General features: G+C 37.3%; 1 protein-coding gene across 2 annotated transcripts; it reads right to left on the minus strand.

The window, feature by feature from the left end:
• Positions 1 to 2,300: 2,300 nt before the first annotated feature.
• Positions 2,301 to 24,352, minus strand: Fam174a (family with sequence similarity 174 member A). Of its 2 annotated transcripts, none has more exons than XM_028755356.1 (3): positions 23,733 to 24,352; positions 12,775 to 12,909; positions 2,301 to 3,487 (listed from the first exon to the last, which is right to left on the minus strand). In XM_028755356.1, the coding sequence occupies exons 1-3, from the start codon at positions 24,164 to 24,166 to the stop codon at positions 3,484 to 3,486; spliced, it is 573 nt and encodes a 190-aa protein (XP_028611189.1). In that variant the 5' UTR covers positions 24,167 to 24,352; the 3' UTR covers positions 2,301 to 3,483. The 2 variants fall into 2 exon arrangements, with proteins under 2 accessions (XP_028611189.1, XP_028611188.1); XM_028755355.1 differs by lacking the exon at positions 2,301 to 3,487 and adding an exon at positions 7,172 to 7,490 and having other exon boundaries at positions 23,733 to 24,166.
• Positions 24,353 to 24,669: the final 317 nt, after the last annotated feature.

A 24,669-nucleotide genomic window follows, 5' to 3' on the forward strand; every position in this document is an offset into this window, starting at 1 on the left:
GAGAATCATATTCTTAAAATTACTTGTCTGGAGACAAAGATATCTTCTGAGTACCATATAAAAATTGGGATATTTGCCAAATCCCTCAAAAGCTAGCTGTATCTTTTTCTGTCTGTGTTGTCTGCCCACTTTGTGTGATGTTTGGTCTCTTGATATCCAGTTTCTGTCCAGTCTTTGTGTGATCAACCAGTTGGGCTAGCCCTTTTGAAATTGATTTGCATGCATATTTTAGAGAGGTTAGCGACTGGGATAGTCTGTGAGAGTCAATCACCTGGGCGGGCTATTTACTTTGTGAAGACATTTATGCCTCAGCTGATAAGAGGTTTTCCCTGGTAAAATCTGTTATAAGCTTTGTTGGTAACCCTATTTTTTCATTCCTTGTAGATACATAAACATAACCGCATTCCCACCTTAAAACTATTGTAGGTTTCCATTCTAACGTCAACACATCTTCATAATGTATTGGTTGGCTTAGTTCCTCCGTTTTTTGATAACCCAGGGTTTCTTAGCTGTTGTTGTTCCTTTTTATTTTTTTTAAACTAATATTAAGAAAATTGAGAGCTAACACAGCATTACTTAGTCTGTTCCTGGGGATTTTTTTATTCTTTCTGTTTAATAAGCATTTTTTTAAGGTACAATTGGCTCTTTCTATATCTGCCTCTCATGTCGGGTTGTGTAGCATGCCAGTAATGTGTTTTATATTGTAAGATGCAAAGAAGTTTAATCTTATTGGACACACACGCAGGAACATGATCGGCTACACAAGGTCTCAGCTTCCCTTTGCCCTTCTGGTCCCACACAGGTAACCCATGGGACGATGTCTTATTTATGACGAATTACCAATTCTGATGTGTTCAAACCTTTGGGGAAAGTATACTAATGTCAGCTCCTGTGTCCACCAAACCTTCTATTTCCACACCATTCTTTTGTACCATTAATTTCTGTCTCTGATCATTAAGCACTGTTTTCCAGAATACTTACTTTCCAGTACTCACAAAAGCCCGTTCTTTCTGCTGGAGCAACTGTGTCCTTGATGTAAGGAAACAACTGTTGAACAATTCTATTCCCTGCATAAAGTTGCATCTCCTTTTTCACATATGCCCTGATTCTAATTTCTTTTTTTAAAATTATTTATTTCACTCCAGATTTTATTCCTCCTTCCCAGTCTACCCTCCCAACCCACCCCTCCACCCGTCTCCACGAGGATGTCCTCTTCCTTGCTCTCTTACTTTCAGTGTTTGCATTTTCAAATGCCAAAATCTCTATCCATGACTCTTTGGTTTCATGGTCTGATATGGCTCTCAAGGTTTTAAAGCTGCAGCATGATATTTAATTATGACCTCATCAGACTGAATTTGTTCTCACAGGCTAGTATAATGGCCCTTCAGCAAGCAGCTGATCTTCAGCAACATTTATCCCCCTTGCTATATTACATTGTTCTATTTTCATGGCTTCTTGCCTCCATCACGACAACCATTGTCATGAGAAGTTCTTACGTGTATTTCTAGGAAGTGTAGATCAAGAAAGACCATCGAAGACCAGCAGAATGTTGCATGGTGTAGCAATGCAAGAGTATCTTCTCACTGTTTGTAAGGTTCCATTTATATTCTAAGCATCAAGTTCCCTCTCAAGTGTCTGTTTTTAGCAAAATATCACATGCTCTCTCAAAAGCCAGTATCCAGAAAAACATCACATGACTCAACTGAGTTGTTAGAGTATAGAAATTTCCACTTCAAACATGTAGACTGCAGTTTTCTCCACTTAATTCTAAATTAATCTTAGTGACAGGCTTAATGACTAGAATGTGTCAGAATCAACATCCACATCCACCTGAAATGAAATCCTGAGCTTTGTGGCTGGTCTTTACATTTCCCTTAGAATGATCTCAGAATCTAGCTGCTAAATTCATGTTAAGCATTATAGTTGAACTCTCTACCAGCTGCCAACATATGATTAAGCTGCTTTGGAGTCTCAGTCAAGATGAAATTTAAGATGACCACAACCCCAGCCACAGAATGAAGGTGTCACATAACCTAGGTGGACAGCCAGCAAAGCTCGCCAATGTAAGAAGAGAACGTGGCGACAAGAACACTTTTTAGCATATGAATTTTTGAGTTTTATTTGAAATATTAGAGACCTGGTTTATACTTAAGTAGACAGCGATTTTTCTTTTGATCTTTTTCTTGCTGTTAGAGCAGATTCTATTGTGGTCTTGTTGAATGAGAGTAGCCTCAAGGTTGGCTTTAGTCAATACCAAATTAATTCATCATCATAGAGCAGAAGCCTATAAAATAGCCAAGTTTGCTTTTGAGGTAGTTTTTTTTAATCAGCTTTGATACAGAGAAAATGTCAAACACAGTAGAAGTAAACATGATAAAGTAAAGTTGATGTTAGTAAATAAATCCTTTAAGCCACTATGACTGGGGATCAGTCCATCTGTCAAGATTTAAATGACCTCATTGATGTTAACAAGCAATGAACTTTTATGACCCATGCCTTTTCTTTTTCTTCTAAATTTTAAAATATGTAAAAATCGGTCCTGAGTGGGATTGGATTTGCTGCGAGATAAAGCTAATCTCTACATAGAATCCTTGACTTCAAAGTCCACAGATGAAAAATTTCAATTTCTTGATCTCTGACAAGATTCAGACTTATAAACATACAATTTGTATTATTAACTCTCTCACATTACACTACAATTGTACTTGAAATTCATAATTTCCAAAATATATAACCTCTAAAAAGATATTCAACCTTCTCTGTCTGCTTTATCCTTGACCTCAAACTCCCAGAGATCCACCTTAATACAGGAAATACAGGTATGAGACACTATACTTAGGGAAAAATGTTTTGGACTCAGTATATATATAAAGATAATATAAAACACATGTTAATATATAATTATGCAGTATTTATTTTGTAAACGCATTCTGTCTGTACCACTTAAATAATTTTAAATCATATTTATTCTTTTTCATACTTTAGCACAAACAATTATTACTATTTACAAACTCAAAAACAATATAATAGATTTTTCTTTTTTCCCCCATAAAAATTGGAAAAGGTTTAGTAGAATTTTATTTATTCATACCAGTTAGTTGTGGCTTATAGTTCTTTAAATTATGACACTGACAAAAAAGAAAGCAACAATAATTAATTAAGAAAACAAAGTTACAATAATATGGTAAAAGGAAGCAACAAAAGCTCTGCAGAAAACATTTTAAAAATAATTTTCAAACAGGAAATCCAGTATAGTATAATTTGTCCCTAACAACATGGAGCCCACTAATAAATACAGCAGTTGCAAATATACAAAGTTGTAACAAAATGATACAATATTTATTGAGTAACAACAAATTAAAGGTTGACATAATGTATATAAATTAAATTTCCCTCCCCTTAATAGAGTGGCTTCTTATTCCTTAGACATAGAAATTCTGTTCTTCAGTAGAAATATGAAGTCTTCTCATTAAAGGCACATACTTATCTGTAAAATGAATAAAGAAATATATGAATACCACTTGTTTATAAACACATTTAAAGATTCAGAAGTTTTGAGGAGAATAACATAAAACTAAGAAGAAAAACTTAATTGAAAACCATTGTGGTTATGTGACAGTGTCACTATTAATTACCTTTTAACTGTATTAATAACCTTCAAACTGTAATTTTAACTATTCAAAATAATTTTATACATAATATTGTGAGTAATAAAACCTCATGTTTATATTCACAATCAAATTTTTCTCACTGGGATGTCTGATCATTTTTTTCTTAAATACATATAGGAATATGAATCTTCATTTCCATTCACTCCTCACCTGACCACATAAAGTATCTGAAAATACTGCACCTCGGGTTCTTTCTTAAATGTAGTAGTGAGCCGCTTACAAATCACTGGAGTCATCTACAAGGTTAAGTGCCATAGGATCACTCATGTAGTTAGAAGCATGGGAAGGTCTGGGAGTGGTCTTGTCTGACAGAATCAGTCCTTAGAGATTTGGTTTTGTTTTTACATGATCTGACTTTGGCTCCAGCTACAATACATGTTTCTATGCTCTACATTCAAAGTCTAAGAACAAGTGCACACTTATACACCACCATACCATGGTTGAAGCTATCAACTCTCCTTGACACACCTCCCACAGGACCTTATCTGGCTGTTTGGTGCATTTATCAACATCACTTTATCAGTCCACCCTTCTCATTTGCTACCCTTAATTTAGTTGCCATTTCTCAGGAAAATTAGGATGGCATTATCATTATATAAGAAAAAAACAAAAACAAAAACAAAAAAACAAGTTCTATTTCCTGGATAAATAACACAGATGTTAGACTAGAGTCAGGGGCCATAGCACACACTCAGGGTGCCAAGTATTGCAAGCTGTGCCTATTTAGAGGGAAAGACATTGAAGCTGGAAAGCCATTAGGACAGACTGTGGCCATTGTAGACAGGACTGCCAGCATACTCTGTCCTAGGACCATATCGTGAGATGGCATGCTGTCCTAGTAAATGCAGGTCAATAATTTCTGTGATGATAAAAGCCTGTCACAAAACAAGATGTGCAACTGCAATCACAAGCTGCCAAATGATTCCAGAATGAAGCTTGCAAGAGTACTTGGGAGACGGTGAGGAAAATACTTGCATGAAGTATCATGACACTGTCAGAGTTAAACTGGCAGCTTGTTTAGCTATTTTAGTCACCAGACCAAAAGCAGTAAGGCCTTAGATGAAGTAAGTAATGGTTTAAGTCTCCACAGAACTTGCAACAATTTGAAACAAAGGACAAACTATGGGTAGAATCTTTCTTTTATTAACCTCAGTGGTCAGTGGTCTGATGATGTCCAGTGCGCACAAAGCAAGCGTGCATGTGCCAGTGTGTGGAACAGATTTAGAAAAAAAGTTTAATAAAGCAGGCGTGCATGTTTTGTTGTTGTTTAATCACCCCAAATATATTGAAAGATTTTAATTTTAATTTGTTAAGACAGGATCTCACTTTGTAGTCCCAGAAATCCTTCTGCCTCGGCCAATCAAGTTTTAGGATTACTGCATGATTTACCATGCCTGGCTCGAGGTTTTTATTAACTCTAAGAAATACTGCCATTTTTTTAAAAATTATAGTCTCACATAGCTAAAGACGCCTGTGAATTCCTGATCCCCTTCCTTTATTATCAGAGTCAAGAATATTGTTTAGTATTGGGAAGGTGGGAAGACAGTGATCAATTAATACATTAAAAGAAGAATTTCCATTCTTTACTTTGTAAGTCAGCTGTACTTGTAAATGTACAATACAGTTTGGACATTCCTCACAAGACAGAGGTAATCTTGAGCTGAAATGAAGACCTCTATTCTGAAATACCATGTGGCTAATTGGCTACCGACCATATCTACTGCTAAGTATACGTCACAGCACCGTTCAGTCCCCTATCTATACTGCCAGCCCTACAAGGTCCAGCTACTTATTGCATCTGTTAAATAAACACTTACATACAACCTGTCTTCTGATAAGGTGTCTTTATGTACAAAGTATAATGAACATATACAATAATAAATTAAATGTGGCATCGTGAAAGTAGTGAGGAAGCAAATTTAGGGCTTTAGAATGACATATTTAGCACAAATTACCAGCCTAGCACTGGAACGACACTAGTACTCGCTTTTAAAAGCTGGTTCCTTAATTTTAGAATTGTCTTCTAATTCATGTCATTACAATAATTACTTTATTTTTGACAGAAGTTAAACTTCCCAGTATTAATATACTGTTTCCATTCGTTCGTTGTGCTTTAAAGTTGTTTTACTCTTCCAATAGTGTAGTGGATTATTGACATTTTCTTACAATTTTTTTTTTTTCAGAAAAGTGGTAGCTGTTTTAGTGATGACATGCTATCATATCTCCTGAGTTTTTCTGTCCAAAAGAAGAGAAAATGCCACCCATCATGTAAAAACCTGCTCTGTTCTTCCCATGTTTACAGCTCTTTAACAATAGTGGACTAGTAAGATAGAAACACTAAGTACAGACAGTACAAAAGCTAATTTTATGAAACTGTAAGGAAGAAGATTCCCTGTCTTCCCTGGAAATGAAATGTGCTTTAAAACAAACAAACAAAATGACAACAACAAAGAATCTGGGCAATAAAGGAGAATTTTATAACTATTAACACAGCAGAAGTAAGTTATGATTGAAAATTAGTTACAATCACTAGTGTCGAATGCTAAGGTTCTTCAGAGAGCAGAAGCAAAGAACACAACAGGACTCCCAGTCCTCACTTTGGATCCATATTTGGAAAACTAATAGGAATGTCCCTTAGATGAGGGAGGGACAGAATGGTAATGTTTATAATTTAGATGTGAATCAAATAAATACTAAACCAACAGAATGAGACTGTAACAGGATGAGGAGTCTAGCGTTATTTAAGTTCTCTCAGCCCCAATTTTCCTCCCTCGAACTGGAGTTGTAAGAATTCCTTTAGAAGACCATTCTGAGAGCACTCCTAGTAAAGAGGGTGGAGTAGTATCTATTTAGTCACTCCTGTGACAGTTCTGGTACCTCATGTTCCCAAAACAAAAGGAATTGTTCCCTCCTAGTGAAATGTGCATCAATTATTGAGATATTTGCTATGCAGTAAATGTTGAATATTATTTCTGCCAATAGAATGCAGATTCATTTTTAATTTTTTATACAATATAGTAATAAAAGTGAGACATGATAGCTTACACCTACAATCTCAGCATTCAGGAAGCTCAGGACAATCACAAGTTCAAGATTAGCTGTTATACATGTATATATACACATTGCATATATATTTTGTGTGTGTGTGTGTGTGTGTGTATATATATATATATATATATATATATATATATATATATATAACACATATATACACATATAATACATACACTTATATACTAGTCTTACCATTGGATATACATGGATATTATATATAATTAGTACAGACTATATATGTCCATATCCATATATATAACCAATGGTATAAACTAATATGTGTGTGTGTGTATATGTGTATGTGTGTACACATATATATACATATCCATATATAGATCCACTGGTACATTGGAGAAATATTAGGGTTGTACAAAATTCTATTTAGTAATAAAAGTACTGCCTTAAATTGTATTTGATATAACATTAAAATAACCCACAGTGTTTCCTCTTCCTCTTTATTACTTTGTCTTTTCTTGATGTTTTTCCACTTTAGCTTTTTCCCCTGTTTCTTATTGTTCCCGTTGTGTTCAATCCATTCTGTAAAGCAAGTTGTCCAGTAGCTCCATTCATCTTTTAAAGATACAGATTATTGAAGTAGAGTAGCTGAGAAATGTAGCATTCTTCCTTCTGTTTTAGTCGTTAAAATCACTGCATTCGGTGGTGAGGACAGCTAGCAATGTACAGCAATAGAAGGAGCAGGCTTCACAGCAGACACTGGGGACTGGTAGCATGTGTTCTATGCTGCCTGATTATGTTCGTCATATACTGTGCCAAAAAGGGGAAATTAAAATCAGCCAAAGAAGGGACATAAAACTGTTGAAGTTTGGAATTTGTCATATTTTTAAAAAAATGAGATGCTGATTGGGATATTCTGATCATTTTTCCCCCTTAGGAATATTGAAAATTTGATAGAAGTACTATAAAATGCTACTCAAGATTCTCAGTGCTGGTATGCTTTAACATATGTGGAGGTACCCAAATTTTTAAATTATTTAATAAGCTACCTTAGTAATATAAATTCTTAAGGAGGACATGCTAATGAAAGTAAACCTAACAAGTGTGACTTAGGTTAGGTAATTTCACGTGTTTTCACGTGTTTTCTTGTACTAAATCATTAAGATGTGAAACCACACTAAGTACATGGATAAACAGATACATGTGCATCGTCGGAAAGTCATCTCCGCTATCATAATATATTTGCAAGCAAAGTCTCTGGCTTTTTTAAAAAATCTTTTTGCTTTGTTTACAAATCTTCAAACTTGATTCTTGTGTTTACCTTCTTAATACGCCTTTATTCTTTTTAATTTTTTTATTTTATTTTTAAGGTTATATCACTTCCTTTTCACTGTCCTATGAAATCATCTCATATATCTCAGATTGCTCTCTTTCAAATTCATTGTTCTTTTTACTTATTGTTATAACTTACATGTATGTATATATGAATACACACACGCATTCCTGAAGGCACATACACAACCTGCTCAGTCTATGTACAGTGTACGTACATACAGCAGGCCTGAGCGTTTGGTGTTAGACAACCAATGGGTGTGTCCTTCTCTGAGGAAGACTATTTCTTCCACTCTTAGCATCTCCTTTGCCTAGAGACTTTGTGGCCTTCTCTAATGTGGCATGCCTGTTGATGCTGATTTTGTTCAGCTCATCTTAAGCAGTTATGTTGGTGAGAATTTGTGGATGTAACTTTTGACTCTGCTAAAGACAGTCTGACAGCAGATGTCTTAATCCTTTTGCTCAAATAGCCTTTACATTCAGAGTTGGAAACATAAAGCTACATATGTGCCTATGTATGTATATATACCTACATATGTGCCTATGTATATATGTAAGTATGTCTATTACAAAGTTAAATGTCTTGCCAAACTCCACTCCCTAATGTTCCCACTCATGAATTCTACCAACCAATCAATAAATACAAATCTAGTACAAAAACACAAAGGCAGAGCTGAGGATGCAGCTCAGGGGTGCTTCTGTAGCATAAATCTGCTAGACTCTGGATTTAATCTATGGGGGGGGAGAGGGAGAATGAGAGGGAGAGGGAGAGAGGGAGGGAGAGGGGGAGGGGGGAGAGGGGGAGAGAGAGAAAGAGGGGGAGAGAGAAGAGGGAGAGGGAGACGGAGAGGGAGAGGGAGAGGGAGAGGGAAAGAGAGAGGGAGAAGGAGAAGGACAGGGAGAGAGAGGGAGAATAAAGCACTAATACAGAAACAATTTCACTGTATTTTGCTACTTTGTGATTCTGACTATCCATCTTTGTTTCTCATTTTAAATATAAACATATGCCTCGAAAAGTAAATTACCATTGATTCTGGAAACCTTAATTAATAAAAAATGTCAAATGGCAAGCTTACTAGTTTTACATTTCTTTTTTTCTGTCTTGGTAGCCTTAAGTCTATCTAATAGACCATAAACCACAGGACACTGGACAATTTGCCTATCTCTGTCCATCCTATGAAGCCAGAGGTTGCTAGAATCCCTGGGTACAAAGCCAATATCCTAATATCAAAATGATTGTTCAGTTTTCTCTGGTCATTGGGATACTGTATAATCACCTGAAATTCCTTACAATAAAACTGGCTTCATAACTGATAGCCCATAATAACTCCTATAGCTTCAGTACAGTTTGACTGAGCTCCACAATGATTGCTGTTAAATTTAATACCTACTGAGATATAAACTAAGATTCAAATCCCAAGATGACTTCATTACCTTACGGTTAAAACACTGAACCACTTTATTATTACTGTGTCTTTCTCTTTAGCCTAGAAAATTTAATTCCTAAATTTGTGTGACATCCTTAAATATCCTCTGATATCCTTAAATAGTACAAGTCACTCTCATATTGCAGGATCTAACTCATCTACTGTCTTACTCTGGCTGCCTACAAAATCTACAAAGTAGTTTTCAAAATGGGTATGGAGCCCAGTCCCGATGGATCCATCTATAAAAGACTCCTCTAAGACCCAGGGAAAGCTGCAGAAGGAGCAGAATGATTATAAAAGCCAGAAGATGGGGGGCAGAGGTAGAGTTACTGTGAGAATGTATCCCTACACCCATAAAGTCTCTGACATGACTACCAAATGTGAGCTGAGCAAGGGTGACACCAATGACCATGCCAAACTTGATGGGGAAAAGCCCTTGAGGCCTCAACCCTAGATAAAGAACAATGGGCAACCAAGGAAAGCTGAGGGCAGGAGAGTATGTCTTCCTCAGCAAAGAGTACATCAATTGGTTGTCTAGAATGTATCCATTTTTTTCCTCTAGGATTCAAACTTGATGATATATAATTATACATAATAATTTCATGCGCTTTCCTTTTGACTTCTTTCAGAAGTCATCACCTTTACAACAGCTAAACTTAAGGTGATTATTTTTGCCTGTGGTGGACTCTTGATGAATTCTTGTATTAGCTACATTTACAGGAGTAAGACTGTACTTGGCTTACAGTTTGGAAGGCACATTCCATCATGGTGGGGAAGGGTGGCAGTAGGGAAGAGGGTGACAATGTGGTTATTCACATTGTATCCATGGTCGGGGAACTGGAACTGGGTGTTGAACTGGTAAGCTGCACTGACAGTATCCTATTTTCTTCAGCAAGTCTCTACTGGCTAATGGTTTTACAAGCTTGATAAAACAATGCTACCAGCTGAAACCAAGTATTCAAACAAGAATGTATGGAGGATGATTCACCCTCAAATTACAAAGTATTTAATATAGATGAATTGATACTCCAATTGAGTTCTTTGGAGGTAATCATAAACTGTAAATTTCATTTTGTCTTTCCTTTCTATGAGTGTATATAGCAGACATCTCATACATATCTAGCATAATTAAATATAATTATGGCCATTACAAATGATAATAATAGTTTTAAAGAGTAAATCAACTATAAAGCCTTGTTTACTTAGTACTTTGATGTGGTACCCAAGGTCGTCATCCTTTCACTCAGTACGTCTTTGTGCTCATGCTACTGCATATTATTTTTCTTCTGATTCTAATATGAAGATAAATAAAAATTAAATATATTTACTATTAAATGCAAGTTAACAAATTTAGCTGGCCCATACTTTCAAAAGAGATAGCCAAAAAAAACCAGTCTTACACACCAAACAACAACACACTCTTGCCATTCCTCTTGTAAGTCCATCAGAACCAGATGAAGAGAGCATCCATTGCTGAAGACAACACACATTCAGATCCATGATATAGAGAAACCGAACTAGAACTGAGCCATGAGCTTTCTCCCTAAAAGCTTTCTTGGGGCTGGAAGACACCATAAGGAATGCTAGCACTCTCAACTATCAACTCTTAAAGAAAAATCACAAATTTGCCACTGAGACTTTTATTTAATAAATAATGGCTTCTGGGAGCAATGCTATTCAGCTATATAGGATATCTTCATCCTAACAACAGAAAAATCTTGGGATCTAAACAAAAGTAACAAAAGTTGAGCTATTCAATTCTATAGTAATACAAAAAAGTAACCCTGCATGAATCTTAACTACTAAAATGACAACCTGCATGATATGCCCACTGGTGCAATAGTATTGCAACTAGTACAAGGGTAAGCAATGGCTTTTACATAGGATTTTAGGCCTCTACCAGAGGAATGTTTGCCTGGCATTATAAACATAGTAAAACAAGAACAACAACAAACGAACAAAATCACATAGCTAGAAGCTTGGGAACATAGGGCCCAGTGGGGGATTCACTACTATAATTCAGATAAATTGACATGGAACCAAACTGCATTCTAAATATCTGTTTATAGCCATAGACAAATGTTACTCTTATCCTTAATCACAGACATCTCTCTGCAAGGAACGACAGTGAATGCAGAATTAGGGCTGCTGAAGTTGTTACTAAGTGGTAGTTGAAAGCTTAGCCCTAAGCAGGGCATTTAAGCCACCCCAGCGAGGCTCAGAAAACTTTGGAGAAGAGTGAGTGGAAAGAATACAACAGCTGGAAGTTACACAGAAGGACAATGGGATGCTGTCTCCAGAACATGGCACAACTATTGGAAAGGGCAGCTTGAATCTTCTGCACTGGGCCTTTATACCACTGAACCTGTCAATAGCCAGTCATGAACTGGGGCCTGATTCCTCCATGCTGAGCTATTGGCTACTAAACAATTCTGGTAAAGGGAAGTCATGCACAGCAGTTACAGACCTGACTACGAGACCACCATGCTCCAGTGGATATGTGCACACCTGTGTTCACAGGTTAAACTCACTGCATCTGAACCAAAAGGCACGACTGTGGAAGAGAATCTTGTAAGAAAGAGGGTGAAGGGACTCCAGGGGAGAGGGAGAGAAGATGGGAGTGAAGTTAGGCAGAATGTACTATATACATATATGAAACTGCTAAAGAATAAATTTCATCAAGTAAAAGAGATTTCTGTGCCCTCTGATTTATAAGATTCTAGATTCTACTTTGCCTTCAAAAGAAAATCCTGTGCGCTCTTAGCATACCTTTCCTACCTGCGGGAACCTTTGTTGTCTCTTCTCACTCCATTTGCACTGATACTAATTCATATGCCCTTGTAATTTTGTTTTTCCAAACACCTTAGGGAAGATTTTGATGTGTTGTGAGACTAGATCTGAATAGAGAGATCACAGCTATGCCATGAAACAGAAAACTTCTAGAATTACAATTCGATCAGGAAGTACTGTTTGCAAACCAAATATGTGAATTGACAAAATCATTTCAGATTGTAAGACTAAATGCATGTTTACTAAACATTTCTCAAAAACAAACATAAGCAAATATATGCTAAGGTAACGCAAACTGCAAGAAGAAAACATTTCAAGCAAACACTGCAAAGATATCTGCCAAGAGAAAGTTCATTTTAGAAAATGTACACTGTTGTTTATATCAATTTCAGCAAAGCCTTCTGAATGAAATCCATGGCTTGGGCAGGACAAAGAAATTCATTAAATAGAACCCAGTAAAATCTACTAGAATAAAGACTGCAAAACGAAGTGTGCTTCAACTGTCTGGGCACAGGTTTGCATCCTGACACACTGTGGCAACATACCTTCTAGGATGATTGGCATCAAACAGTGTGGTGTCGTCATCATCATCATCTTGTTCTAAAGGTGTCAATTCCATGTTCTCTATGTTAGTATCCAAAACACCGTATCTCCTCGTTTTGCGGTTTCTTCTTCTCATCCTAGTAAATCAAACAAATAAATAAGCACAATTATTTTAACATAGCCTTGTCTTTACTTTATATGTAACTGTAAACGAAAGAAATTAGTCTGTTTCCTACTAAACATACCCTCAGTACAAAACTGATTAAAATTCAGTCATACTAACAAAATCAACTTAGCATGAAGGTTTCCTGGAAATTCATTAAATAAACTCATTCCTATATAGTCATATGACATCAACATTTCTCCTAACATACTCTCTTCAACGTCTGTGAACTAAAGTTGGGTGATATTTATTATTTTTATTTATGTGTGTATGTATAGGTGTGTGAATATGTGTACGTGAATGAAATGTGTAGGGTTGCCACAGAAGGCAGAAGGAAGAGGGTACCACAAACCTACAGCTGTAGCTACAGTTGGTTCTGAAATGCCCCGCATGGGTCCTTGGAAACAACTCAATGTCCTGTGGAAGAACAGCAGTAATCTTAATTGCTGAGCCATCTCTCCAGCCCCAGGAGAGACTTCCACAAGCCTTCCTTCAGATACTAAATCTTTCTGAAGCACTCTAGTTCCAGCCTTAATCTCACATCCTTGATGCTTTCTTATTGACAGACACAACTAAGCAATGTTATTACCACCCAAAAGCTAGGTATTTGAAGCTCTAGAGATATGCCTCAATTTAGATTAGTGGCCCATAACCTAGACTACACATCAGAATCATTTGAGAATTTTAAAATGATCACACTTGAGACATAAGTCAACCAAAAAATTCAGTAATAGAAACTCAGCATCACTAAGCTGGTGATTTCTTACTCCATGATCCAAACTATGATAATACATTCAATAAAATACCTAAGAATAAAAGATGATAATGTCAACACTATATACAGGACAAGCTGTGGGTGTTTTACTGGGACTTGTCAGAGATTAGAAACAAAATATTTCAGCAAGTAATCACAAATGAAAATCATTTTAATTAAATTATAATTTACCCAAGCTTAACATAATGTTAACTGACACTTAGAATATTAACTTCAGCGCCAATGGCAGAGTATTAAGAGACCCCTCAAAAGTAACTGAGAGCCCTGAAAGACAAAGTGCCTGTACATTGATGCATACATTAAAATCAGAGTTTGCAACATATTAACCAATAAACAATATGTTAGTGTTTGAGTATAAAATGTCTATCCTCAGCCATCAAAATTTATAAGTTATTACTATATCTGGAGAAAATATAATTTCCACAGGTCATTTCTTACTGACTGACCTATCTTTCTATCTACCTAAAGGTGATGAAGCGTAATAAATGCTTTAACTAGAAAAAAGATAGTATATAAAGTATAAAGTAGCATTATATAGTAAAAAATTACATGCTTAAATTAGCAAATAACAATGCAAAATGAGTTGATGTACCAATCAACACACAGACATTTGCATACATTCTCAAAAATCATATAAAACACGATCCTAAGTTTTGCTTCCATTTTGGCCAATATGATTTCTGTCACATATCTGTCTTAATATTTTGTTTTGTTTATAGTCCTTAAAAATTCTTCTGTCTAGGACTTTACAAGAACTTGCTGGCAGATGGGATTTAGCTTGTTTACCAAGTTAAATTTAGACTACTTAACAGTACCTAACAGAAAAGCTATCAACATTACTTTGGACAGAAGAAAAAAAATTAATGGAACTAAGTAGTCACTGTGTAGCGGGAAATTTTCCCCACAAGTTGGGAGGAGCTACAGTAGGAAGAGTAAGGAGAGGAAGAGGGGAAGGGAGAGGAGGAGTTAGCTTGAGGCAGAGATGTAGGAGGATGGAGAGCCACGCATGTATGGACAGCAGTCCTGGGTAACAACTTATATCTAGGTTAGTTAATTGGAAAACACCTCCAATTGTGTGGCATCTTGTTATTGAGCATTACCAAACATATAAAGCCTCTGATTGATTTTAAGCATTAGAGTCTCATTCATACTGGGTACCGCGTGGATGGCGGGATAGTCTGGGCTCAGCCCAGCCTTGTGGAGACAGCATGGAAGATTGGCAGAGCCATCTCCCGCGCTGGTGTCTCGTGGGTGCCAAGCTGTGGCATGCATGTGGCCTCTAGCCACTTCCAGCTGTAGAGCACTTGGCTTCAGGCCGCAGCGCATGGTGGCCTGAGCTAAACAGAAGATAGTCGGCCGGTCCAGCAGCCTTCATTAAATATCAAACTTCAACCTTGGTCCCTTTTCACTTAATGATTGGTAGTTAAGGTACTACTTAAATTAAATATCTGTGATGATTCACATGCTCTCACACAGTGACCTAAAACTTACAAGCACAGATTGTGGATACTGACAGTTCTATTAGAGTCTCTCTCTGGCAATTCTTTCTGTGGGTTTTCTAAATCACATGACTTCCCAGTCTAGAGTGTCAATGAGAAACTTGATGTCATGTGAATCTATCTTTGGTAACAAACTTACCACTCCCAGGTCATGTACAACAAATGAGCAATATGCTAGTATCCTGGATTAACTCAGCTAATGCTTAACTATAATCCAAGTTATCACTAGTTGGCTGATGCTTTAATCTTCAGCAAACAGATAAAAGGAATTGTCTAACATTACATCTCAGTCCTAGGTGTCGTATAAACTTCAGGGTGCATTGATTTAGGAATTCCAGCTTGTATATAATCTGGGCATATTCTCTCTATAGTTTACATTGTAGATTTATTCAGTAATATATGTAAATACTACTTTTCAAAAATCTCTTAGAAACAAGAACCTATTTATATATAGAGACAGAATAGTTAAGTACTAAATATTAATTAGTGGGAGATGCTTATTGATTAAAATAAATTTATTTAATATATGTATTAACTCATATAAAAATAAACAAAACTTAAAAGTCTTATATTAATAGAATAACTTGAAATGTCATTTCTCTAAAAATGTCTTTCCTTACTTTAGTGGTGTATTCAATGATGCATACATGGTCATGACAGTACTGTTAACAACCAGATTCTTCATTGGCCTGCCCCAGGGACCCAGAAACAACAGGATATATCATCACTGGTGCCAAGTTGTGAAACATTTTCACTACACTTATCCATTGTCATCATGAGTCATATATCCTCCCTGTGCGTGTGTGCTATGTCCCCTTATAAAAAGCCAGTGCCTCCTCTCCCTACTCTCTTTCTCCCTCCATCCTCACCCCCAGGCAGTGTCAGTATACCACCTTCCCCCAATAAACCTGTCATGTGAGATCTGTTGTATGGTCTCACATTGTGGTATCCATAGCTCAGATCATAAGCATCATAGCCCAAAAAAATATCAACTGCAATATGAATATGTAGTGATATTACTCAAGGAAAATAAAAAAACACAAAACTTTAAAATCATTGTGATGATCCAAAAACTATTTAAAATGTTAAGCATAAAATAAAATATATGTTTTAATAAAAAATATTAAGGTAAAAATACTAGTTTTTCTTTTAATATATCCAGTTTACATTATTTTTCAACTGAAATCTAAATGAGGCTTTAAAACCACTCCTTATATTCTTTACTCTCATACATATAAATGTGCTAATAACTATATACATACAGTCACTAATAAGCACACTTTTCAATTAGGCATAATAAACACATATTACAACATGAAGGTATATTTTGTTGGTGCATAATGAATATTAGCAATAGTATCTAAAATAAGCAGAAAAATATGGACTCCTGAACTGGCAGAAAGAGATAGTGCAACAGTAATGTATATTGAGATAGATTTAATCACAGAATAAGTCATTCAAGTGGCTGTCTTAACATAGATGCAGATTCCTTAATGTTTTACTAAATATATTCAGTTCAGTCAGAACTATCTCTATTTCAATAATATGCATCAGTCATTTATAGAATCAAAAGTACTAAAGTAAGCTTGATAAAATTTTATGTGAAAACATTTGATGCCACATAAAATAAACACAGCAAAATAAAACTCCATTTTACTTTACTACTCTATGGACATGAGAACACCTGACTTGGTTCACAAATTTGTTTCTTTTCATTTTCTTAAAATGGAATATGTATTAGAACTATATTAAGTATGAACTAATATGAATAGAAACTTTGTTTCATAATACATTCAAGCGAGAATAAGGAATATGTAAATCATCACATGCACATACACATCCACGTATGCACTCTCTATGAGCATAAGTGCATATGTTTGCTATAAGGCAAAGTGGACCTCAGTATATAAATACGTTAAGTATATATTCATATACTTGTATTTTTACACAAATAAAACTTTTTATCATTACTTTGCCATAAAGTAACAATTAATGTAGCAATTTGTAAACAAGAATTAATCTGAAGCAATTTGTGTAATAGTAATACAGGAAGTAATATTAGTGACCTACTTCTGACTTCAACTTACTATTCAACCAGTAATACAACCCAAACATTGGATAAGCTGACTCCTTGAGGAGAAACATGGCTTGTTATCTTTCAAGTCCCAACCAAGGACTTTGAGAGGTTTAACAGTCATTCAAATTTGCCATGAACTAACTTTCATAGATTCAAAAGCAGGTCATAAAACTTGCTTGGCTGTACTTTAAATACTTCCAATGTATAACAATCCTTCAAACACTTCCCAAATAGCATGCCCTACACACAAATGATCACTAGTACATCCATGCTGAATCATAAGACAAAGTCCTTCCCACTCTTCACTCTTTAAGTCACTAAGCAGGGTCCAGGGTAAATAATGTAAAAGAATACCATATGCATATCAACTTCCTTGTGTGTCAAAATGATAGGGAAGCATAGTTCTGGCACTGGCAACCAACCAACCAAACAAACAAAAAACCCAAACAAAACCAAATAAACATAAAAAAATACACACACAAACGAACGACAACAAAACAAACAAAACACACTTTACCCTTCAGCAATAAACATAAAAACCACTGACTAAATGCAGATATTTTGGCATGTACCAAGGACAGAGTGAAAAGACTGTATTAAAAACACTCAGGAACATCAAGATATCTTACTGAATAAAAATGCTTCCTGTAAAAAGCCTGACAACCTGAATCCTATCCCCAGACCTCACAGTAGAAGACAGAATGAACTCCTCAGCTATCCTTTGAAATCCTCTTGTGGGCCATGGTCCACATGAACCAGCAGATCTCTCTCTCTCTCTCTCTCTCTCTCTCTCTCTCTCTCTCTCTCTCTCTCTCGCTCTCTCTCGCTCTCTCTCGCTCTCGCTCTCTCTCGCTCTCTTTCGCTCTCTCCTTTCCTCCCTCCCTCTCCCCCCTCACACACACACACACACACACACACACACACACATGCACACAAACACACAAATAGAAACCATGATAGTAATAATAATAAACAACTAAAAACCGAAATGCTCAAAAGATTAGCATTATAAACACAGCTGTAATTGCAGTACTAAGGAAATTAAAGAAAGAAGATCAGGTGGTCAGGTCCAGCTTTTACTATATAGATAATTTGAGACCAGCCTGAGCTACATGAGATAAAACATTGTCTTAAAAGAAAAAAAAGAAAAAGAAAAACTCTCCAAAGTATTATGTTTAAATTATAGGACACAAGGGGTAGATTTTCAGATCACATTGAAAGATAAGGAAAACAATAACCATTATGGCCCTCAAAATTCAGGAAATGGTTGTTACCTAGCAGGACCTGTACTTCCGGGTTTAGGTAGATCCTTAACGAATTCTTGCAGTTAGATACCTTTACTTTCCTTGATTCACAATCTGAGCTAAACTTTGAGTACAGCATGCACCTTAGGGGGGGGGGGGGGGATACACAGCACACAGGGCTACGTGGTGATCTAGCCAGGTGCATTTCAGTGTAGCCTGCTGGGAAGGCAGCCTCCTCGCTGCTCATATCTTCAACATGTTCTGTTTTCTTCTTTTCTTTCTTTTGACTGCTTGATATCTCAAAATTCTAGGAAATTCCATCACTTAGCCAGTATTGTCGTCCTCCCTCCCTACCTTTCCTTCCTTCCCTCCCTCCCTTCCTTCCTTCCCTCCTTCCCTCCCTCCCTCCCTCCCTCCCTCCCTCCCTCCCTCCCTCCCTTCCTCCCTCCCTCCTTCCTTCCTTCCTTCCTTCCTTCCTTCCTTCCTTCCTTCCTTCCTGTTTTATAGGGAGAGAAGAGTGAGAAAGGATATTTCTGCTGAAAAGCTCAATGAAATCACTACTATTTTTCCTAGTCAAGAATTTACATTCTAAGTCTGCTCAGGCCTACTTACTTTGCTAAATATTTGGGAAGAAGCACTGTGCTTCTTCCTGTATGATATCACCACTCCTGGTCATATTTTGACATCCTGAGAGAAAGCCACACAGCATATTTCTCACTGTATTATTTCACAATATGCATTTGGGAAAGTTTCATCCCTCAAAAAAAAATACAATTTTTTGAGGAGTCACACTTGTTAAATATATTTTAATGCACTTCATCTCTCTTGATACAAAATCAGAGCACAAATGACACTTTCAAAGGATATCTAAAAATTGATGCATTAAAAATGTAGAACTTCTCATCTTACCTACTGCTAGTTCTTATTACAAGGCCTAGTACCGACAGAGACTCAGCAGTACTTACTAAATTAATGGCAGTGACTAATGGATATAAATAACTATGAAAGCTTTCTATTTTTATCACTGTATAAATTGAATCTCCATCAATGACTTAATTTTATCATTGGTGGTGAAACTCATTCAGTAACTCATATTCTTACGAAGCAGGTAAGAAGCTGGGCATGGCAGCACACACTTTTAATTCCACAAGAGGCAGAGGTAGATACGTCTCCAAGTTTAACACTGTCTTGCTCTACATACCAAGTACTAGGCCATCTACGGTGGCATAGTGAGACTCAAAATAAGTAGATAGGTAGATAGATAGATAGATAGATAGATAGACAGATAGATAGATAGATAATAGATAGATAGGCAGACAGACATAAAAAAGAATCAGAAGAACAAGACAGTGTATAACAGTAGTAGCTGCTTTAAAATACAGCTATTCTCTGATTATATCTAGCAAACCAAGAACATCTTTGAAGGATGGAATGTAGGCTTAACATAGCATACTAAATTATTTTCAGTTTAGCACAGTAATGAATATCGATAAATTCTAAAGTTGTCTTACTTTTTCAATTTGTAAAGTTTTAAAAAGTAAATATTCACCAAAGCTCATATTTTACACAGAAACATTACCAACTTCAGTTTTTATCATAAATCAGCTGGCCATTTTCATGTACACTCTCACTCTAAATAAAGTGTATTTGTTAAAAGGGACCATAATCATGGCATATGTTAGGCTCAGGCAGAGCTGGGTTTGCAGGTCCTATGTATGTGCTCCACACAAACCACTTAACTCTGTGCAGGCTCACCTGCCTTCAGAAGAATATCACCTACTTTGAGGATTTCTGCAAGAATTAAAATAGAAAATGTACTCATATTATGTGATATGGTATATGACACACATAAATCAACAATTAATTCTTATTAGTTTATGCATATGACAGGTAAAATCGCGAAAGTAAGTGTTTTAGTTACAAAGTCGAGTTCTTTGAAAGAAGCCTCATATTAGCTTTAAAGTTTCCAGTAAATGGTAACAATTATATTAATCCTGTGCAATTTCTGTATGCTAAGTATTAATAGGACCCAGACATAATTTTTATAATTTTATTTTTAACTGTGTTATAATAATTGTACATATATATGTTCTCTATCATCCAAAGAAGCCAAGATGGAAAGGTAAATAGGAACCATTAGCAGTGAGGGAGACAGTGAGTAGGGGCTGCACTTTTTAATTATCTGTGTACTGTCTGATGAATGTCCCTGTGCTCTTCCAGGCTGTGAGTGCTAAGGGGGCAGTAATGCTGATTTACTTGAAAATGATACTGTGATTGCCCAGTGTGAGCAGCTGAATAAATACTGACTGGCTGAATGAGGACAATCAATTGTAAACTGTTGCCCACTGCCACCACTTCAAAGATTCTTTATCTATTTCATAGAGTTCTGGAGAAGTCAAGAAACTTCCTAAAGAAGAAAGAGTAGATGCATCACATGAATAAACATGACACAGCATGACAGAAAAAAAAAAGGATGTTTGCTTTAAAACAAGAACAATTAATCATAAGTTTATAATAGAAACATTTTTTTATAGTCAACATATACCCTTAAAATTGTAATACCCTCTATAACTGCTTTCTGGCCTTACATAGTTTACTATAGGAAGGAAATTCCTACAAAGAAAAAGAAATGAAATAGTAATTGAGTATTTCTTTGTTCTATCACCAAGTAGCAATTACCCTTTAAGTTTCTAATCCTCACCACTTACCTACTGAGCAACATAAAGTATGAACCAAGGCCCATCCATCAAGCAACACTAGGCTGTCTAGATACTGTGCACAGAGCTACAAAGTTTAGCAGTGGGCACAGAGGAAAGACCAGAACAGAGAAGAAGCATTTTCAGAGGGAGGCTGTATTCATCATATGGTGTTCACTTTGTTCCTACAGCACTCCAGTGATGTACTCAAGTTCCTCTACAGAGAGAATGTCAATGCTTGGAATAATTCTATACTACCAGAAAAAGTTATTTCTAGCCAAATATTTGTGATGCCGAGTTAGACTAAGACAAAACATTTTCAATGACTCATAGAGTTGGATATAATAAAATTACACAATGAAAATAATGTTTCGCCCCATATCATCAGCTATAGACATGAACTGGGAATGTACTTCCTTGGCACAAATAAGCAGCTCTGGTTCTCTGTCGCACATATTTTTGGGAAAGGCTCCAAAATGAGCAACCACCATAATGAGGATAAAGAGCACAATCTGGAAGTAAAGAAGCTGAGTTCTGGGTACGCCTGGATTTAGTCAGCATCAATCATGCTTTGGATGCTAGACAGCCAACTAAATGCAGAACTTGGACTACACCAATGTGTTAGATGCTGCCTGGAGTGTACAGTTTGTATCAGTGTACCACCATTCTGAATCTGGCTCTTCTCATACAGTATGACACAGAATCATCTGAGAATCAGAAGAGGCTGAGTTCTTTCAAGGTGTACGGAAATGAACACAGAAAAGCAAGGATAGTAACCGTTTGTATAGAAGATTCCAAATAAGGAGAAACAAAGATAAAAAGGCAGAAATAAGAAGCATATCAAGAAAATGATCAGTATAATCATGCTTTCTATGAATCAAGGATAATAATTATGCACAGTATGAAATAAAAATTGCATAGTAAGAATGATTTAATTTTCCCTTAAAATTTCTTAGCATCAAGAAGTCCCACTTTGGTGGTCAAAAGCTTTTAATAACTTCTGAACACTATCTAACTTCCCAATGACAAAGTAGGTGTGGATTTTCTGAACTTTGTAAATCATCGGTTTCTAGCTCAATGATATTGCTTATGTGAGGGGCTTTCAAACGCTTTGCATCCCTTTACATTCTTAAAACGTATTAAGGGCTCCAGGGGGCTACATATGTGGATATATGTGGATTCTAACTTATCAATGAAATCTGAACAGATTAAATACTTGATTTTAAAACTTAACTCTTAAGTTAGCTGCTCATAAAAACAAAAATAGTAAAAAGAATGGCTTTTTTTTCCTTCAAAATCTATTTAACATTTGGCTTAAACCGTGTGTAAAAAATAAAAACTGGGGAAAAAACCCTAAATTTTCAAATTTGTGTCTGCATCCAATCATTTGTAATACAAAAAAGAATCCAACCTCAAAAACATTAACTTGAAAAAGATGAGGGCAATTTAATACCCTTTTCTGATTCTTTTTAAAGAACATATACAATACTAAAATTTGACAGGATCTATTTTCTTAATATCAGTTTTAATTTAGAATTTCAATCCTTCCCAGTAAATACTTTGTATTGTATACATTTGTAAGAGAATGTATCATTTAGAAAACAGTTGTAAAACTGTAGCTAAGTAGTATGTGTAAAAGAAACAAATTCTGTAAGATTTTGGGCCTCATAGTCAGAAACACTGTACGTTTTTGATCAACCACTTAAGACACATCATGTTGGCTTTCCATTCTCAAGTAATCTTTTAAAAAACTAAATTTCGTTTTGAGGATTTAAAGACATTAAATAATGGTAGTGTGTAGTTATGGGAAAGTGTGAAGTAATCTGGAAAACAGGAAATAAACAAACCAGTACAAATCTAACAAATACCATCTACTGCTCTTACTTCAGGGAAAAGGAAACCATTAGCTTTTCCACAGCTGTTCTCTTGGCTAGCCCCTTTTGGTGGGGTCTTCCTCCATTTAACACCTGTCCAGACATGTAGTATCCAATTAATTGAGGACAACTTACTTAGGGGCAGATTAAGGGCACCATCTAAGAAACACAATTGGCAAGTTTTCCAAAAGCGAAACACTCATCAGGACTTTCTACGCTACTTTTATGGTACTCTGATTCACAAATAGGAGTGCATTCTAAAAGGCAAAACGCTAACTTGTTAGTTACACCAGATGCAGAGTATTAAGGGAAGTATTGCACAGCAGTGTAATCAAAATTCCAGGGGATGGGAGAGCACTTCCACTTCAGGGTAAGTTAAGGCAAGAGGCAAGACTCACAGAGCAAGATGCTGAAGGTAGGTTACTGATTTATAAATAAAAGGCAACAGCTTGTGTCACCAGCTAAGGGAACACAAGCCATTAAGACAGCCAACCAAATGGTCTTAGATTCCAGCCCCTGATGTTGGAAGCAGGGGAAGGGAATGAGTCACAGACATTCTCCCTGCTTCATGGAGCAGGTCACCTGTCAGACAGCTCTAGGCCGCTGGGTTGCCCATCGAGGCTGTGCCTCACCTGACGGTCCTGACCACGAAGTACACGAGCACCGCGGCGCTCACCACCATCAACACGGTCAGGGCCCGCTGGGTCATGGGCTTGTCGCTAGGACTGGGACTCACGGCCAGGCTGCCACCCAGGGAGCCTTCTCCGGCCTTCCCTTCAAGGCCGTCCGCCTCACTCCCCGCCCCAGGGATGCTGCCATTTCGGCTCTCAGCGCCTCGCGGCCCGGTGGCATCAGCCTGAGCTTGACCCCGCGGCTGGGCCGCGGTGGGGCCCGGAGGCAGCGGCGACAGCGTACGCGGCCCGGGCTCGAGAGGCTTGTACCCCTGCACTTCCCTGGCCCCCGTGGACGGCACCGCCCCGGACCCGCTCAGCGCGGGCAGCAACAGCAGCACGAAGGCCGGAGCCAGGAAGTGACAAGGCCCGGAGCAGCCGCGCGGGGTCGGCATGGTCCCCACGCCGGCCTTTCAGCACACCGCAGCCGCCGGGCCGGCCTCCCGGTCCGCAGCGCCGACCATGGGCGCGCCGGAGCCGCAGAGCCGACTCTCTGGCGGAGAGCGGGTGGCTGAGACTGCGCCGGGCGGCTTCGGCGGCGGCAGCGGCGGCCTGCCGGGACAACCGGAAGTTCGTACATCTCCGCAGCCACTGCTGCTACGGACGCCTCCGGTTGCTAATATGTAGGGGCGGGCTGCGCTCAGTGACGTCAGAGGTTCGAGCCTATTGCGCACGCGTAGCTGTGGGACAGTCTGGGCGGTCCAATCTAGGCTTTCAATTTTTCATGAGTGTGCCCAATACTGAAAAAGCTAGGCCAGAATGAGTAACCTAAACAAGATGAACAGTTGTGCCGTCAGTTCTTTCCAGTGGAGAAACGGAAGCAATAGGAAACTCGATTTAATTTCCTTGATGCCAAACTTCATAACTACATCTAATCAGTAAACACTGGGTCTCAGTT

The sequence above is a fragment of the Grammomys surdaster genome, unplaced genomic scaffold (assembly GCF_004785775.1).
Source record: "Grammomys surdaster isolate TR1022 unplaced genomic scaffold, NIH_TR_1.0 126059, whole genome shotgun sequence".
NCBI classification, from domain to species: Eukaryota; Metazoa; Chordata; class Mammalia; order Rodentia; family Muridae; genus Grammomys; species Grammomys surdaster.